Here is a 19,032-nt window from a genome sequence, read left to right on the forward strand (position 1 = left end):
AAAAAGCCTTTTATTAACTTTACAAAGGCATTTAAGTTTCAAATATACATGTGGAAAAAGTTAAAATGTTCAATGTTTAAAAAATACATTATTTGAAAATAACTACAAAATATTCATCATTTTGTTATTATGAAGAGATATGACACTTACCCCAATGGCAAAAGTCAGAAGAAACCACAAAGAGGTTACTAGGATCAGCTAGGTATTTACTGAAGAGTTTTCCAAATTCCTGCTCTTTTGACTCACTCAGTGCTCCGACCAACACAGGAATAATAGTAAACTCATCCTTATGGCTTATAAGCAAAAGAAAAAAGGTTGTAGTTCAAGTAACATCTGAAGATTTTTCAGGGCTTGCTAACTGAAACTGCACAACGTTTTAAAAGGTCACTATTGATTTGAAGACAGCAGTTTGGTGAGGTCATACTAGGATGTTGTTTTAGAACCTCAAAGTACTTCAACTTCAGAAAACAAATAAACCTCCAAACCCAGTATTTAACTTTGCTGCAAAGTGAAAACACCAGGCAAACAAAAAGAAAAGACAGTGAAATCAGCAATGAAATAAGAGTTAGATTCAACCTGTATAGATGCTTCATGTTGGGTAATTCCCCAAAGTATATGAAATGTACATGAAAATGCTCAAGATAGTACCCAGGTGTATACTGATACTCCAGGGAAAATTTAAAATACTATGGAAGAAACAATAAAAAAGAGGTGTAGGGGGAAGGGGGAAGGTGTGTATGTGTGGGAACAACCCGCAGCACAAACTGACATTTTTCCTTTAAAGATGACAACTTTTATTTCAGGGACAGATCTGAAATCGCAGGTGTAAACAGAACCCTGATTTCAAAACTAGTATTAAGGCTCCAAATAAACTCAAAATTCCACAGAAAACACCTGTTAGTATTTGAACTTCTTTCAAAGAAGCCTTGCAAAAATGGATGGGGGTAAAAAAAGAAAGCAGCTATTGAGAAAGAGTTAATATTTGACACGCTTTCATGCACCTATTAAGTCAATGTAAATCTGTCTATAACAGGTGTTACAACTTCATCATTCAGGTGTTTGCTCTGCTCACAGTTCCTATTACAGGAACTTAGCCTAGTCTCTGACCCTCTCCTTCCCAAAATTCTTTTGGGGGTGTGGGGGAGTGTGACTGTTATACACCACGTAAGATATTCTATGCCATAAAATGTATTGCTACTTCCTCCTGCAGTTCCCATATAGTTCAAACATTTAATGCACGTTATGCTCGTTCTTGTAGAATTAATTAGCCAAGTACCTTTCCATGGCTTTAGCAGTGTAAGGCAAATGCATTTCAATACTGTGTTCATCTTCATCTGTCTGTAGGGACATACGCTCAAACATTCCAGTCTTCCACAATTCTCCATAAACTGAAATGAATTAAAGATTAATTTTTACTACTTTTCTGTATTTGTGAAAACTGCTGCAAGTGCAAAAAGCAAGCTACAGTGCATCTTTGCAAGAACATACCCATTGTAACAGATTACTTGCCTCCAAGGGATGTCATCATAAACCACTTGTTTCTAAATGAATTCAGGATTAAAATTATGTTCAAGTCATTAAGACACAAATGCAATTGATTCAGTTTATAAAATAAGTATGTTAAATCAGTGATCTTGTTAGTATCTTGAGAAAAATTTTGTATCCTAACTGAAAATCTAAGTAACATCAATAAAACACGTTTGAAAACATACATGCATCTGCCCAGCCACTGAATTCTTTTTTTTTCACAAACTGCACATATATTTAAAAAAAAAAATTGAGCTCAGCCCTTGGTGGATGTGTTTACTTAATACAATTTGTTGTTGACTGAATCATGAAATCTAGAGATAGTCAAAACTGATTCAGTAATCCAAATCTGCAAGTTATCTTTTCTACTTTCAAGTGTGCTTGAGAGTATTCAGTCATCTCTACATTTTGCAAATTCTCCACTGGATGAAGTTTGATGTAGGGCTGTGCCTTCTTCTTTACTCCTTTTATAAAGGAGTTCTACAGAAACCAAAATATTTCTCACCTAAGGAAACTTCTGCAGGCACTATGTAGAAAGTCTGAATTAGCTTAATCACAGTTACAATGAAACACAATAGACCTGTGCTAATTAGCCCTTCTGAAAAAGATACTACTTTATTTAGGTATACCTCAAAATGCATAGAAGTCAAAATATCAAATTTATCTTCATTGCACCTTTAAGCTTAGGTAGACAGACTGGTATTTCATGGATTAAGTTTTTAAGTTCTGCAGGTACTTTGCAAGTTAAAAAGTCAGATGCAATAATGCATCCAAATAAAAGCAATTTTTTTGTTCCTCTGTTATTCCTCTATTAGAAATCAAACTCAGACGAACTAAGGTACTTTTTTCCAGCCAGAGTACTTCAAAGAATAATGGAGAAGGTGTTCAGTGAACTATTCTTTGATGCAACACTTCTTAACTTTTAAAACTCTTTTAAAGATGACTTGCCAAGAGGCACACACTCAAAATGGAAAAGATAAGCTAAAACTGAGAATTCTTTATTTGTTGGGAATGAGAGAGGCATTATGGTTGTAACATGGCAATGCCTGGAACAATAAGGATCTTTGAGAAGTGAGCTTTCATTGCAGTAAAACCAGATTGGCATTTGTGTGCCATTTAAAGCAAGGACATGCCCAACAACATCAGCACTACAATACACAGTTAATCCTCAAGCCTCAGGAGTCTTCAAGATGCAAACTTTATCATGCACTTACTCTTTTGGTCAATTCGAAGATCGTAGAGAGGTGTCCTGTAAATGTCCACACTGGAAAGTGCACACCGGGAGAGGGGCACGTGATGGGAAGGCCCAAGAATGAAAATTTTTCGGCTACAATTAACACAAAAGCCCACAATTTAAACAACTGCAATTGTTCAGAGACCTGGCTTAGAGTAACATTTAATAAAAATGTAGAAAGCAATACTTGCTCACAGCTACAACAGGTTACTCTGCTGTCTGTAAGACCACAGATCAATCCATGGCCCAGCCTCGCTCGCAGCCTCAGAAATTATCATGAGATCAGTTCAGTAATTCTTCCTGTAGCCTTAAATCACTTAAGCAGGTTATGTATCAGAGGGCACTCATCAGCTAGAAATCTGTCTAAATGGACTCATTTGGAGGCTGAATGATGCAGTACAGCCCCTTAGAACAGATTTTTGAATTCTCTCCTTGGATGAACAAAACTTTCAGCTACACACCACCTTCAACCACTACAGGAATGTGACCTTAAATAATAATTATGGGTTTATCATCTATTCAGAGCTATGCACTTATGCATTTGATTAGCCTTACTTCAGATTTCACCAAATTAAAACCTAAGTCATTCTCAAATGCTGCTTTTATCTAGCTGTTGCATCAACAACAGGGACTTGGACCTGCACATTCATAGTTTTAGCTGATACTGCAACCTTTCACACGTCATCATGATGTTATTTCATCAAGTCCTCAGTTCCTGGCTCTTGATTAGATGTTTAGGGTCTCCTGCCACAGGATTTACAAGAAAAAAGAAACAAAAAATATAGGAAATTCAGCTTTTCACATTCAGGATCATATCATCTTGTTTCTGGCACTGAACTAAAAGCAGTGGGAGACATGTAAAGTTGTAGGGCTGTTTTTTTTCCCTTATACATGGAGTGCTATAAGCAAGGTATACTAAAATACTGTAACTTTCTGCAAAGTTAATAAAAGCAAAATATCCAACCATGCAACAGTTCAGCTCAAAGATGAATTCTAAACATTCATTGGGAAATACAACTTTTTTCTGGAAATATTAGAGAAGCGAGGTTTCTCTAAAACTTATGTCACAGCATTAGTTATTTTCACATAGTTTACAATAGTTTAGAAAGAATTAAAACCATTGTCTTTGGAGAGTATCACATGTTATCTTCATGAGATACTGATTAATCTAGCCAGTTCTTATTTAGCATTGCAAAATACATACTTTGAGTAAATACCGGAGTGCTTTAAATTTTTATCATTAAAAAAAATGTTGCAGTAAGCAGAACATAACCTAAAACAGCTGGATTCCTATTTTCAGAGGCAGGCACAGACTACAATAGCATGTTGGGGGTGGATTATAATTTTCCTTTTTTTAAACGTGTTAGAAACAAAAGCCCATCTAAAATTATCAGAACAAGTAACTTTCACTGACTTAAAGATTATATAAACACACCGGTCACTTTCTGCACAGAAGAGAATCCTGGTTGTATTCAGCCCATAATCCTGCACTGAAAACCAATGCAGAATCACGGTCAAGTATTTTAATAGAGCTGAAAAGCAAACAAAACCTCCCAAAAATAACAACAAAAAACAAACAAAAAAAGAACCCAACCAAAAACAGCTTGGGCTTTTATAAAGCAGTTTATACTTCAGTAATAAACTGTTATTACCTCCAAAAATAATATCTTTAGGCCCTCCCTTGTAAAAAGTTAGTTACCAATTATTATAACAAATTTTTGAAAATCCTGCTTTACAATTTCAATTTCAACAACAGTATTTTTTTTTGTAACATCCAATTTGAGCATTTATGATGTTAAAACAGAAGGGGAATATAGAAGCCTAAAAAAGAGTACAAAATTAAAGCCTGAGTACTTCAGGGTGTAAGAATGTAAAAAGAACATTCAACTTAACAGCAAAGTACAATGGCATTGTCTTATGCTTTGCAAGGAAAAACTCATACTTACGTGATATTAGGATCCACTTGTTTGTAGGCATGGGCTGCACAAGATCCACAATAGGTATATCCTGCATGGCTGCAAATCAAGGTGTACAAAATGTTAACATGTTCAAGATTGCTTAACATCTTAAATATGTTGATATTGCCATCAAATATTAATATCTTAAATATTTTTGGTCCCCAGTGAGCTAGAAATAGTAAGAGTGATCCAAAAGCCAGCTCCTGAAACAGCAGGAAAGCACTGGTACAGTACTGATCACACAAGAGGTGTATTTGCTGAAGAACTGTCAGGGACTATTTACTGACCCCTTAAAGAACTATCAATGACCATCTGACAAGTAAGTAAACCTTCAGATCGTTTTTTTCTAAAAGATACTGGTATGCAGATTGCACAACTGCGTATTATCAGCAGCTCCCGCTAACGTGAAGAGTGCAGCCAGGGGACAAGGGAACAGCAAACTGCTGGGAAGGCTTTTCTAACCATATGCCAGTAACTGAATACAACGGCAGTAGAGGGGTCTGGCAAACAGAATTGTTACATGTTACAGCAGATAAACAGAGAACAAAAATGCTCTGTCACTGAAGAGCACCTCACCAATAGGATGAATGGGCACACAAACAGAAGGGGAATGCAAAATGCTAGTTTTCACTGCAGACAATGTGAAAGATGCTTCATCATTTCCTATCACCCTGGCCTGGGGCCTTTCTCAACCCTCTGTTCCTATGTGACGTTCAAAATAATTTATAACTATTCTGACTATTTGTTTCAAATATCGTATTTGAATCTTAAGATCCATTCCCTTCAAGACTGTTAAAAACCAGTGAAAATTCATTTCATAGCACTAAAAGAGAATAGAGAACATTCATTCCCAGAGTCCAGTGTCAAGTGGTGGCAAACAGCTCATGGTCACTCAGTAGCTGTCCAGGCCATATCACCCCTGAGTCCATCCAGAGCACCTGCAAACCCAGGTGAATACTTACTCCTTGTTTTGAGTCAAGTATGTGCAACAACACAACTACAGCTTTCCCAATAGTCTTTCTGCACAATGATACTGTACGTATGTGTGTATGAATGTATGGCCAGACTTCACGAACGCAGATTTGGGCAGGGCTCTCCCCACGTGCCCTTCCAGCCTGCACAGTGGATTTTTTAGGTCAGGCACAGCGTGCGCAGAACTGGCCCCACTGTTTCAGTCCTGAGGTCCATCTGCCACGGCCCAGCGAGCTTGGACAGTGACAGGGAAGTCCTCGGGACTGTCACAGCACCGGTACTAACCGGGGCTGACCCTGCTGAGCATCCGAGATCTGACGGGATGGGATGGCAGGGAGGCATTGAACTGCCAGGGGACGGTCCCCACTGAGACTTGAACTCAGGTCCTTGGGATTCAGAGTCCAGAGTGCTCTCCTTTACACCATGGGACTGCTCCTACAGTGATACTGAGAATGATCCATACAAGTTCTGGGACATACAGGATATTTGAAGATACAAGTTCCCCGTTGATAGCACCAGAGGACTTTGTATGTATTTATATGTATGTATGTATGCTCACCTGTATGTATATTCATCCATAGGGTGATACATGGAGCAAGTTATCCCCCAAAAAGTACCCTGGGATTTTACTTCAACATCACTTACCCTACTCATTCTAAAGAGCTCAGAAGCAGCAAGGTATGTTATTTGACAATGTCAAAAGAGCCTGCTGGAAGGTTCCCTCTGCTACAGGATTCTCCAGTCTTCCACTACAATATTATTAGACATATCCCACTTGACAGGTGGGAAAGAAAAGGCATGGTTAATAAAAAAGTTTGGTGAGATCACAGGAAGACCTCAAGCGATTCTGGAAAAAGATCCCAGCTTACATAATCTGCAACGGAAAGGTCTCTTTCCTGACATTCCTGTGAGAATGACTAAAGCAGATGTGGAACGTTTTCTTCTGAATATTCAATACTATTATGGAATACTTCAAACACTATGTCAGTAGTATGTTAACACAGGAAGAACATATTTAGGGTGCTTTTTCTAGTGTTTCCTTCCAACTCATAATAAATTGTAATGACCAATGTACTTTTCTCATTACATGTCTCAACTATTTTCAGGAAATTGAATTCCCCCTAAATAGTTTAGATGATTCCCAGTTCCACTGTGGACAAAAAACCCAAACAAAACCAAACTCGAATTACAAACAAACAACTGTGAATAGCTGAATAGTGTTTCATTACTTTTTGGTTTAGGCTTTGATAAGTTTTGATTTGGGCGGGGGGGTGGGGGGGTGGGGAGAGGGAGTTTTGCTTATTTTGTTGTGGGTTGGCTTTTTTTCCTAACAGGTATAGCTGTCCTACACTGGAAGCACATGGAAAGAGCTGTCACCTTTGGGTGGCACTCCATTAATACACCTCTTACCCATCTTACTGGTCACAAATGAATACTGTGTCTGCAGTTCACCAGCAAAAGGAAACTAATCATACACCAAAACGTGCACAGATTTCTTTCATTCTATGCTATATTCAAAATGCTTATTTAGAAACCACACAACATTCCTCTCAGCTAAATACTAGCTTTTACCAACTTTCAGAAGAATCACTCAAACAAACAGAGCATTTAACCAATCACGTGTTTCAGACAGACAGAGACAGACAGACAACAGACACAGACAAACAACAGACAGACACTAAAACAGATTTCAAACTTACGGTGCAATAATGGCTCTTGCAGGTCTTTTTGTGGACTGTACTTGAGAAAGCCAACCTTCTAGTTGTGCATTTAGCTGGGGTCCTATGAAGAGACAAGGAAATAATGAAGCCATAGAAGAATCTAATGTATCTCAAGAATTAACAAATAAAGTTTGCAAGTCCAGCAGATTTAAAAGTCATCTTAAACATTAAGGGCTGGGTTTAAATCTTAAAACAAGCAAACAGAAAAAACAGAGGCCCCAAAAAATCCAATGCAACAATAAAAAAACCCCAGCCCTGCAATGCTGAAGGTTACAGTAGTTAAGTTTCAATCTCCTGGTCCAAGAAGTTCATTTCTTGCACATCCAAACACACATTTATTGTTTCTTGCTCTGTGGGAACTAGAGAACATGCCATTTCACCATTAGAAGGGATGGCTGCTAATTTCAAAAGAGACTGACAGATGACTGATTGCTCTGGTAACCATATTTGCAGAATTCAGAAGAAGTTAAGATGACCTATAACGAATAAATCCCAATAAAGAAGATGATCTAATACAAAGGCCTTACATACTGACATGATAGTCAATGGCTATGGTAATAAATGCTTTATTATTATCAAGCAACTGTAAAAGCAGAATTCAAAATACACTGCAACCTGGAAAATCTGTAAATACACAGGAAAAAGCTAAAAGTGAGAATATACCATATTTATACCAACACCTTGACAATTTACAATCAATCAACATGTACTAGAAGTACATGAACACCTTGGCAACATTAACTTTGATAATCAGTCAATACAGCATTTAATTTTCTTAAAACTAAATTTAAACTAAATACCTCAAGAAGTGGCAAATATTCTCAACTCAGTCATGAGAGGTGATAAAATTGCCTTCTAGAAATATAACAAAAAGACCCAAACAAACCATATTTTGATTATTTCCCATCACAAGAAAACTTTCTGATACAAATCCATTCCTGAAGAAGCAAGTCTCGCAAATACAGTGAAACATTTGTTATATTAATGAACACAAAACAAGCTTTCAAGTAAAACCTGGTCAGCTGCTATTGTAGCAAGTAACATATCATTAACAAAGAGAAAATGGATGTACTTTTTTCAGTTGACACTATACTTTGACAGAACTGTATGTCAGCACAGTTTATCTGCAAAGTATGGTGCAATAAGACCATTTTCTTGTTCCATGCACATTGTAGATTTTTGTATCTCCCCCATACAGGTGTTGAACTTCCAACTGCCAGTTAAAGTCAAAACCAAATTAAGTATCTGAAAGCATTTCACAGATACGTCCCAAACAGCCCCAGTCTCAAGCTGACAGCTCTCCAAAAGGCTGACAAGAACTATAGGAAGCCAGAGCAGACATCAAATTTTGGACAATCCAATCACTGACTGACCAGGCAGAGCCAAAAAGCTTTCCCTGGAAAACACCGGGGTGAAGGGTGGGGGTGTCAAAGCTACTGGTTTTTACACAGAACTTAAATCCACGTGCTTCTTGAAAAGGACAACTTCTGTCGTTGTGAAGAACCCGACCTTCTTATGTGAAGGTGAACAAGTGCAACACCATTTTCCTAAGCCTTCAATCACACCTTGAATGCCTCAGTTACTGTCTACAGCTCTAACAAGGCAAAAGTGTGACACTGATTAGCCACTTGTCAATCCTGTAACACAGTGACTTTGTGCAATGATGAAATCGTTATAAAAAACACCACACACCAATTTTGTTCTGCTGCTTCTGTTGCTTGGGGAAATTACAAGCAGCAGAGACATCAATAGAGATCAGGATAATGACATCATAGGAAATGGAGGCTGTTGCAGAAGTTCAGGAAAAATATATCTATTTCCATCCTCTTTCTAAGCTACTAGGAGACTAACGAAACAGTACTCGTTTACAGTATTACCACTTTTATTTGTTATATACTTAAGGGAAGACACAAAATAAGATACTTTCTGAAGACACAGTAAGATAATTTCTGAATGAAGATCTTTAGGAGGACACAGTTGGTTTTCTTCTGTTTTTTCTTTCAAACACTTACTATCCAAACTTAAACAAAACATTATCACTGTCTAGAACTACCTGAGGGAAGTTCTAGCCAGGTGGGGGTTGGTCTCTTCTCCCAGGCACTCAGCAATAGGACAAGGGGCCACGGGCTCAAGCTCTGCCAGGGGAAATTGAAGTTGAAGATCAGAAAAAAATTCTTTCCAGAGAGAGTAATCAGGCATTGGAATGGGCTGCCCAGAGAGGTGGCGGATTCCCCATCCCTGGAGGTTTTTAAAGTGAGGTTGGACGTGGCACTGAGTGCCATAATCTGGTAAATGGACTGGAGTTGGACCAAGGGTTGGACTCTATGATCTCGGAGGTCTTTTCCAACCCAGTCGATTCTGTGATTGATTCTCATGATTCTTCATGATTACTCTGCCCCACCTGACTCCTTCTCCTCAAAGAAGAGGATCCACAATCAGCACAACAGCAGAAGGGCCAAAACTTGCCAGATAAAGGGGGACTCTCTTCCCCAACAAGGCTTGGCCATCCTCCATCCCTTCTTTAGCAAGGATTTTTGATTAAGGAGGTGGTTAAGGCAATTTGTCTTTGGTTGAGACAAATCAGGTAACCTGCTGAACAGTTTAAAGACAAAGATCAGAATCTCTGGTAATATCCTAAAATTTCATGACTGGTCAAATCTGGCCAAAACTTCCTGTCTTACAGTACAGTAGCAGAAGTAAGATGCCCAGGTTTGCTCAGTCTGCTATTACAGACAAACACTCTAACAACGTAACATTTTCTTCCCAGAGGCAGTAAAATAACAGATCTGCAAGATCCAAGGGATGAAACTTATGTCAGTGTTTACCTAAGGACCAAGTAACACATCTGCTTTCAGATTTTTTCCCTTTCATGCAACTACAAGGTGCCTGTTTAATCAATTAACTTCAACCTAAAGTAAACTTTCATTTTTACTTAGCCGTGCTATTTTAATAAAATACACAATCAAATCTCTCTCACACAGAGAAAGATAATGAAGAGTACAAATATCCACCTGACATTTTAGGAAAAAAAAACTAAAAGAAAAAAATCAAACAGCACTCACATGAACTGACAGGAGTACAGCCTCCCTGCAGATTCCTATCCTTACAAATACTTTAAGGGGAATACTCTACAACTCTAACTTTCTTGCAACCAAATTAGCACCATCTTTTTCTTGAAGTGCTCAGAGAAGTTTTTCTTCCACTCTCTCAAACATGAGGATGCTTAAGGCTGAAGTCAAAATATTTGAATTCTATATACAAAATATAAATAAACCCACACCATCACAGTAGCTGTGCTCTGCCATATGGGATTGTATTACAGGAGATGAGTAACTTCTTCACAAAGAGCTCTACAAACAACTGTTTTTCATATTTAAATGAAGTTAAACCAGAAAAACAGGCTTTGCAACTAGTCATCAAGACAACTGCAGTAAATATCCATCTCCTAAGCTGACCAGCTTGGACAAGGAATAACACTGCCACCCCTGTATCCTCTTGCTGCAGGTGGGAAGTAGGAGAGGTCTCAGCTCCCTGAGCCTCAGGTACAAAGCCCAACTTGAGAAAGGCAGCAGGATGAAAGCAATAGGGGTTTTGAGCCTAACCCAGACAGGAGGACAGAAAACCTTATGGATGTAATTTCTGGATGCAACAATCAATATATTTTAGCATTACTACTGTAAGATCAGACCTTTTATTATCAAAGGAAGATTAGGCAGCAAAATATGAGCCTCACTGAAGTACATAATGTTAAGATTTGCATTCTATTCCTGTGAAGTCAGGTAAAAATATAGGTATGTAACTAAAGATTTCTGACATTACCTGTAGATATTTCACATCCTGTTTTGTTTTGAAAACCAGCAGAAGTTATGATAAATTTCAAAATAATTGCAAGCACAGACCAAGTCTCCACTAGGCAAATTTATGGATATGGCTACTGGCAGCATTTATTCAAGTATCTTGCTAGAAGGATTTTTACAACTAACATTATCCCAACATTAACAAAGCTCTAGAGTAAGTAATAAAGAATCTTTCCACATGGGGAGAGGCTGAGGGAGCTGGGGGTGTTTAGCCTGGAGAAGAGGAGGCTCAGAGGTGACCTCATCACTGTCTAGAACTACCTGAAGGGAAGTTCTAGCCAGGTGGGGGTTGGTCTCTTCTCCCAGGCACTCAGCAATAGGACAAGGGGCACGGGCTTAAGCTCTGCCAGGGGAAATTTAAGTTGGAGATCAGAAAAAAATTCTTTCCAGAGAGAGTAATCAGGCATTGGAATGGGCTGCCCAGAGAGGTGGTGGATTCACCATCCCTGGAGGTTTTTAAACTGAGATTGGACGTGGCATTGAGTGCCATGATCTGGTAAATGGACTGGAGTTGGACCAGTGGTTGGACTTGATGATCTCAGAGGTCTTTTCCAACCCGATCGATTCTATGATTAAATGCATGACACTGTTACCTCATGAATACAAAGACATGTGTTAGTGATGCCGTGAATGACCCTTCCCCCCAAAACCAGGACTTCGAGCCACGTTAGTGTAGGGTAAGATAAAAAGTAAAGGTCCTTTAATAACACAGGGCCTACAGCCCACAGGAATACAGGATGACATGCATGTGCCTCAGTTCTTGTTTCCATGGCTTTTATAACAAGATCCCTCCAATCATTGATTTACACATTTCTCAATCCAGCCCCAGTCCCACCCCTGGTCCAACCCCCAGAATTGGGTCTGGGGTCGTCAAGACCCTCTGTCTTCATCAGCTCTTCTTCCTCGGGCACACAAAGGTCTCTTGGAGTTCATCCAGTTCTGGCTTTTGGGTCACTCTGACCTATATTTATGTTTCATTCTATAGGCCTTCTGATATCTTTCAGCTCTACCTTGGAAAGGAGTCTAAACAAGATTAATTAACTAAAGGAATTTGAGCTCCTTGTTCTGGGACAGGGGTAGTGATAGAAAGGCATTAAACTTAAACTGTTAGAAATATTAACCCTCTAAAAATCTACAACTACTGTGTTCCTAAAATCTACAAAATGTGAAAATCAGAACAAAATCCCTTTGGCATCAATAGTGACACGGTTACAATTCAGCACCTCAATTTACAGCTGTCACGGTTCAGACTTTGTGGGTTAAGCCAAACCAGCACTTTCCTTCCACAGCCAACCTCACCTTGCCGATAAGGCTGAAGTGCTTGTATGCCAAGTGTCAAGACAATATAATGGGCATTTGCTCTTTTTCCAGCAGCCACCATTACTTGTACAAAACACACCTTTTCAGACTGATGGGGAAGACTGGTGCTTATTCTGAATCCTCAATCTCAGTGAATGCTTTTCTTACTGTAAAAGGATAAGCCTCAACCAAAATCCAGAGCAGCACCAGGGAAAATTGCTCAGGTCTCCCTTGGTTGCACATGTATAGCACTTGCAGCAGTGCAAGTAATGCTGCAGTCCCCAGCCTGCAGTTCAACCCCACAGCTTTTACATGTCTCCTACCCTACCAGAGAGGGGCACTCCCGTGGTGTAATGGAGAGCACTCTGGACTCTGAATCCCAAGGACCTGAGTTCGAGTCTCAGTGGGGACCATCCCCTGGCAGTTCAATGCCTCCCTGCCATCCCATCCTGTCACATCTCAGATGCTCAGCAGGGTCAGCCCCGGTTAGTACCGGGTGCTGTGACAGTCCCGAGGACTTCCCTGTCACTGTCCAAGCTCGCTGGGCCGTGGCAGATGGACCTCAGGACTGAAACGGTGGGGCCAGTTCTGCGCACGCTGTGCCTCACCTAAAAAATCCACTGTGCAGGCTGGAAGGGCACACCCACGTGGGGAGAGCCCTGCCCAAATCTGTGTTCACGTAGTCTGGCCATACATACATACCCCACAGGAGCCAACACCTTTTGCTGAGTCTTCCTCCTTTTAACTACCTTTACACATTGATGAGAAAGTCTACACCTCAAAAATGCTTCTAATAAGTATTACAGCATACATGCTAATAGGTGAATAAATCTTTATTCCTGTAGTGTTGGAAAAATCAACCAGTGAAACCCTGGAGGCTGGCATGCAATTAGTTTAATAACTGGCACTAAGGGAACTCCTGTCTCTACAATTTCGAAGGTGAATCTGAAATTCAATTGTTAGGCAAACTCCAGTCTGAACCATGGCAGAGACCTAACTGGTTTCTCAGTTAAAACTGCACAAAAGTATAAGGAGTTTTTCAAGAACATGAACTTCACTTGAAAAAAAAATATTTCTCAACACAACAAAAGCCAAATTCTTCAATAAAGAACATGTTTTAGCTATGCAAAGATTAGGATTTTTCACAAATAGAATGTGATTTCCAACAACTCATATTGATTCTCTGCTGCTGGCACATATTCTCTTCCAATACTGATAAAATGGTGAAATCAGACTACAAGCAAGCCAGAAATTAACCTATGCAAATTAGGACCAAGGGAAAAGAAATAAGTTACAAATAGAGATTACACTGACGCTACATAAATTCCTACTTATACATGCTGTGAGATGAAAATAAAACAGCAGATAATGCTTGAATGGGGGAAAATAAAACTAAAGCCACAACAAAGATATTGAAACGGACACGAAAATCTGCTTTGGTAGCAGTTCTTACTTTCATGTCCCAGTTTTCCAGTATTCCACTAGCTCCTGAATTTCCTTTACTGAAAGTTAATAGGAAATTAAAAAAAATAAAAAAAAAATCAAACTATAACATCACTTATTAAAAACTTGGTTGCTGCATCATTTCAAGATCCAAACAAATGACCTTCTATTTCATATCACTGAGAAAGTGATTTTGGCTCTAATACACACTAAATTTATGTGGAATTTGTAAGCATATTCACTAAGTTATACTTGCAAGGCTACTTTAATGATCCCAGAACTACACCAAATGTAAAGCTCTTGTTCCAATTCCGACTGTACAGTAAAAGTTGAAGCTACATTCTTTTCTTGGAGTATTTATATTTTCAATTTTTCTGGAATTTTTTTGCAGTATACAATGCTAAATAATACAGTCTGCATATTAATACTGTATGCCATGTTTAATTCATAAAAGAGTCAGCAACGACACATCCAGTTTCCCCATAAACTGCCTAAAAAGATAAAAACCAAAAGGAGAGAGATATTACATTTGGCATTTAACATTGCAAAGCAAATACTTTATAAATTTGTAAGACACTATGATTTCTTGTTCAGAGATTGCAAGGTAAGAACTTAACAGCTGTGTTTGTAATGCTTCAGCTAATGTCACAACATTAAGATTTCATGATAAGTACATTAATTATCCTGCTACTGCAGAAAGCTCCTTTCACTACAGCAGAAATCACAGAATCATTCAAGTTGGAAAAGACCTTTAAGATCATAGAGTCCAACCACAAGCCTAACACTACCAAGTTTACCACTAAATTACGTCTCCATTCAGTCATCCTCACATGCTTTTGCCACATTGTCCTGGATCCCTGTCTTCCTGGATTTGTCTGTGACCAACTACAAGCAACATGGTGATTCATTACTTTTATGGGACATTTATGAATGAGCAGTGATGAGTTATTCCAATTTTGGGCAATATGCCAGGGTTCTTGGCAGACCAGAGTAAAGCACTTCCATAAAGACTTTCGTGACATGGAGAACCCTTCCTCAAACCACAGTCTAACCACAGAGTCACACGTGCTATTCCCTTCCAACCACCTCAGCTTCTGGGTGGTCCCGTGGTGTAAAGGAGAGCACTCTGGACTCTGAATCCCAAGGACCTGAGTTCAAGTCTCAGTGGGACCGTCCCCTGGCAGTTCAATGCCTCCCTGCCATCCCATCCCGTCAGATCTCAGATGCTCAGCAGGGTCAGCCCCGGTTAGTACCGGGTGCTGTGACAGTCCCGAGGACTTCACTGGCACTGTCCAAGCTCACTCGGCCGTGGCAGATGAACCTCAGGACTTAAACGGTGGGGCCAGTTCTGCGCATGCTGTGCCTCACCTAAAAAATCCACTGCGCAGGCTGGAAAGGCACACCCACGTGGGGAGAGCCCTGCCCAAATCTGCGTTTGTGAAGTCTGGCCATACATACACACTACAGCTGCTGCAGAGAGACCCAGGTCCAACACATTACAGAGAAGGGTTTCTGCTCTAAGTTAAGGCAGAGGATGCAGCCACTCTGAGGGGCAGCAAATCCAGCAGCACACCTGGTGAACAGATTACACATATCCACCAACATTGTGGCAGAGCAGAAAAAGCTGTAACTGATGTACACACATTCTCTAATGCTGATGAGAAGTTCCAGTTCATGCCAACAAGCAGTCAAATAAATGCAGTGGTTACATCACTATTCATTCAAACAGTCTTATGAGTTATAGCCAGGTGGGGGTTAGTCTCTTCTCCCAGGCACTCAGCAATAGGACAAGGGGGCACGGGCTCAAGCTCTGCCAGGGGAAATTTAAGTTGGAGATCAGAAAAAAATTCTTTCCAGAGAGAGGAATCGGACACTGGAATGGCCTGCCCAGAGAGAGTGGATTCCCCATCCCTGGAGGTTTTTAAAGTGAGATTGGATGTGGCACTGAGTGCCATGATCTAGTAGAGGGAGGACTGGAGTTGGACCAAGGTTTGGACTTGATGATCTTGGAGGTCTTTTCCAACCCAATCGATTCTATGAGCCCCCAAGCCTCAGAAGGTACAAGAATATCTGCACTACCTCAGAATCACACTGCTACTGCACCTTGAAGCTGCCTACCTCAAAGAGCTATTAACAGGCAGTGGGTTTTGGCATCAGAAAAATCAGTATTTGGTACAAAGGCAGTAAAAAAACATTAATGCAGATCTTATTGGGAATACAAAGGAGTAGAAGAGATAACAAACAGGCTAAAATAGTGGCCAACTTTGAGGGAAATGTAATTTCTAGACAGATCATGCATGGTACACAATCTGCCTAAGCTCTCCAAAGCATTACACTTTGCAGCTGATCTACACACCACCACGCAGACCTCTGCCCAAAAGACATGGCCTAAATAGCCCTGGCTGCATGACAGCCAGTTATTCGACAGTTCTGGCATTATTGTTCAAACAAGTTAGAAACTTAATCCTTACAAATGGTAGCAAGAAGATGTCAGTGCCTACCTCCTTTGGGATTATTTTACTGACAAGTCAGGGCAGCAGAAAACCCTGAACACGAGTGCACCATTAAGTTTAAAGTCTCTTCAAACATTTACTGACCATTTAGTTTGGCTCTTCGTAAAAAAAAAAAAGTTTTGAAGACAATAAGCACAACAGTGTTTTAAGTCGACAGCAATTACTCTGCCAAGTCATATTTGCATTAATAAGCTTATGGAAATCAAGGTTCTCCTAGTTCAAACGACTTGGCATAGGCCAACAGATCACACCTTTGGCCAGTACGGCTTGATCAGGAAAAACAAAGAAATAAGACACAACTAAAACAACAAACTTTTTTTGCAGGGTAAGTATCAGATCATGTAATATTCACACACACACATTGAAATTGATTTTACTTCTGTAATCTGGAGGAGCCTACTGAAAACCTCTGTGTTTTGCCTGTATCAGCGTGCCACTGACTGGGGAAGAGCTGAGACAAAAACTCTTATCACATGCTCAACTAAAGAGCAGTACAGTATTGAGTTAGCACTTCCAGGAGCCAGACAAGGCAGGCCAGCTGGCAATAAGCCAAGTTAGCCACCCTGATGTGTGACATCTCACTTGTAATGGCATGAAAAGATGCACATAGCTAATGTTTATTTCCATTTCAGGAACACATGGATTGATTCTCCCCACAGAACTGCCCAGCACTCACTGAATCTACTCACATCAAAGAATAGGTCAGGATAAAGCACCCACACCCTGTCCTGCAAATAGTCTGTGCTCAGGATAGCAGGTTATTCCTACTGTAATTCAGGTGCTCTTTTTGTATCTAGGAATGTGTCTGTGCTGCATTCAAAGCCACAGAAAATTATGCCATTTTTGTATTAAGTTGTCCTTAATCTTCCTCCTCCCCCTGCTGGTCAAAATCAATTTCTCAAGAGGTCTGAACACCAGGTGGTTGAATTAACTCAGCAGGAGTAGGACTTGCTTCCAAAAATAAATCTGCATGTAATATTTTTCACCGTACAACAGTGATTTTTTTTTCTCTCAACAATCTACACGACAGCAGTGCAACAGGGTGATGCTTTCATTTACATGGTATGCTTTTATCTCATTTTCCAAGTGTTTTCAGTAGCCAGACTGCTAGTCCACAAAAGCAATGACGTGTCACATACCGCTTTTAACTTTTCTAAACACAGATATATCAATCAAGGTCTGCAAGTGAAAAATTAGGTTCTTAAAACCAGTGGCCTACTATCAGCAATGGGCATGGCACTATTTCAGTTTGAAAGCTCAGCTGTAAAGCTTCCCATATTCAGTGCTGTTGATAAACAGGAGGAACAACTGACCAGACTTCATTGTTAAGTTTGTTGCCAGGCAAATGCTCCAGAGTTACACTTCTTAAGTTCATTAAAATGCTGCATGGACTGATGTGGAATGAAGATTAACTTCCCCACACCAAGAATTCTAGAGGAGAATGGATGACAATAATTTGGTTACATTTTTCATCCTGAACTCACCTGCAGAAACCTCTTAAGGAGCTTGTTTTTATTTTTTTTGTTACAAAAATCACACTAAGAATGAAGAACACAATAGAAGTTAAACGCTAACAGCACCATCAAGTCCATCTTCCACTCCTTGCCCCCTTCTCAGCTTTATCGAGGAGGTAGCAGAGAGCTTTCATTATTGGGACCCAACTCTTCCCCAACAGCAACAAAGTTGTTTACTTAGACGTGACATGCCTGGATGTGCATAGTTGCACATCCAGTCTCACCTGCTCTACGGAGTTAATTAGCACCATACAAGTAGGTGGTATATTTGTACTGGAATGTAGTGCATGTTTATGTTTTCCAAGGCAGAACTTTAGCAGTGCATATCCCATGGCTGGAGAAAATTGGGGAGCAAGAGTCTTTCAACTGAAGCAATTCCTGCCCCATAGAAATGAGCAACCTCTAAAGACAAAAAGTGGTATTTGCTCTAAGCCCTCTGATGTACATGACATTGACTACCTATGAAGAACAGTAGGTCCCTCTTGGTTGTGGCTTCACCTCTGATGCTGCTTCCACTGCTGGAGTGCACAGGAGACAACTAATCCAGTTCAAGGATATCTTGAGGAGGCTCAGAGGTGACCTCATCGCTGTCTAGAACTACCTGAAGGGAAGTTCTAGCCAGGTGGGGGTTGGTCTCTTCTCCCAGGCACTCAGCAATAGGACAAGGGGCCACGGGCTCAAGCTCTGCCAGGGGAAATTGAAGTTGGAGATCAGAAAAAAATTCTTTCCAGAGAGAGTAATCAGGCATTGGAATGGCCTGCCCAGAGAGGTGGTGGATTCCCCATCCCTGGAGGTTTTTAAACTGAGATTGGACGTGGCACTGAGTGCCATGATCTGGTAAACGGACTGGAGTTGGACCAAGGGTTGGACTTGACGATCTTGGAGGTCTTTTCCAACCCAATCGATTCTATGATTCTGGCCACAAAAGCTGTTTTGCATTCTGCATCCATTGTTTTTCTACCTTCTCAGCTGGCTTTGGCCCTTCTTTCCCAGG

At 40.1% G+C, this 19,032-nt stretch overlaps 1 protein-coding gene across 2 annotated transcripts in view; it reads right to left on the reverse strand.

Moving 5' to 3' along the window:
* MEMO1 (mediator of cell motility 1) overlaps nucleotides 1–19,032 on the reverse strand; it is a 32,887-nt gene that overhangs the window by 10,247 nt on the left and 3,608 nt on the right. The window contains exons 1-6 of one of the 2 annotated variants that reach the window (XM_071575253.1): nucleotides 9,466–9,709; nucleotides 7,392–7,473; nucleotides 4,708–4,776; nucleotides 2,742–2,854; nucleotides 1,277–1,388; nucleotides 151–293 (exon numbers count right to left, since the gene is read on the reverse strand). In XM_071575253.1, coding sequence (XP_071431354.1) covers nucleotides 151–293; nucleotides 1,277–1,388; nucleotides 2,742–2,854; nucleotides 4,708–4,776; nucleotides 7,392–7,473; nucleotides 9,466–9,694 — 748 coding nt within the window. In that variant the 5' untranslated portion in view covers nucleotides 9,695–9,709. Of the gene's footprint in view, nucleotides 1–150; nucleotides 294–1,276; nucleotides 1,389–2,741; nucleotides 2,855–4,707; nucleotides 4,777–7,391; nucleotides 7,474–9,465; nucleotides 9,710–19,032 lie in introns of those variants that run through there. The other variant, XM_071575262.1, reaches the window with a different exon arrangement.

Source organism: Pithys albifrons, chromosome 2 (assembly GCF_047495875.1).
Source record: "Pithys albifrons albifrons isolate INPA30051 chromosome 2, PitAlb_v1, whole genome shotgun sequence".
In the NCBI taxonomy this organism is placed as follows: domain Eukaryota; kingdom Metazoa; phylum Chordata; class Aves; order Passeriformes; family Thamnophilidae; genus Pithys; species Pithys albifrons.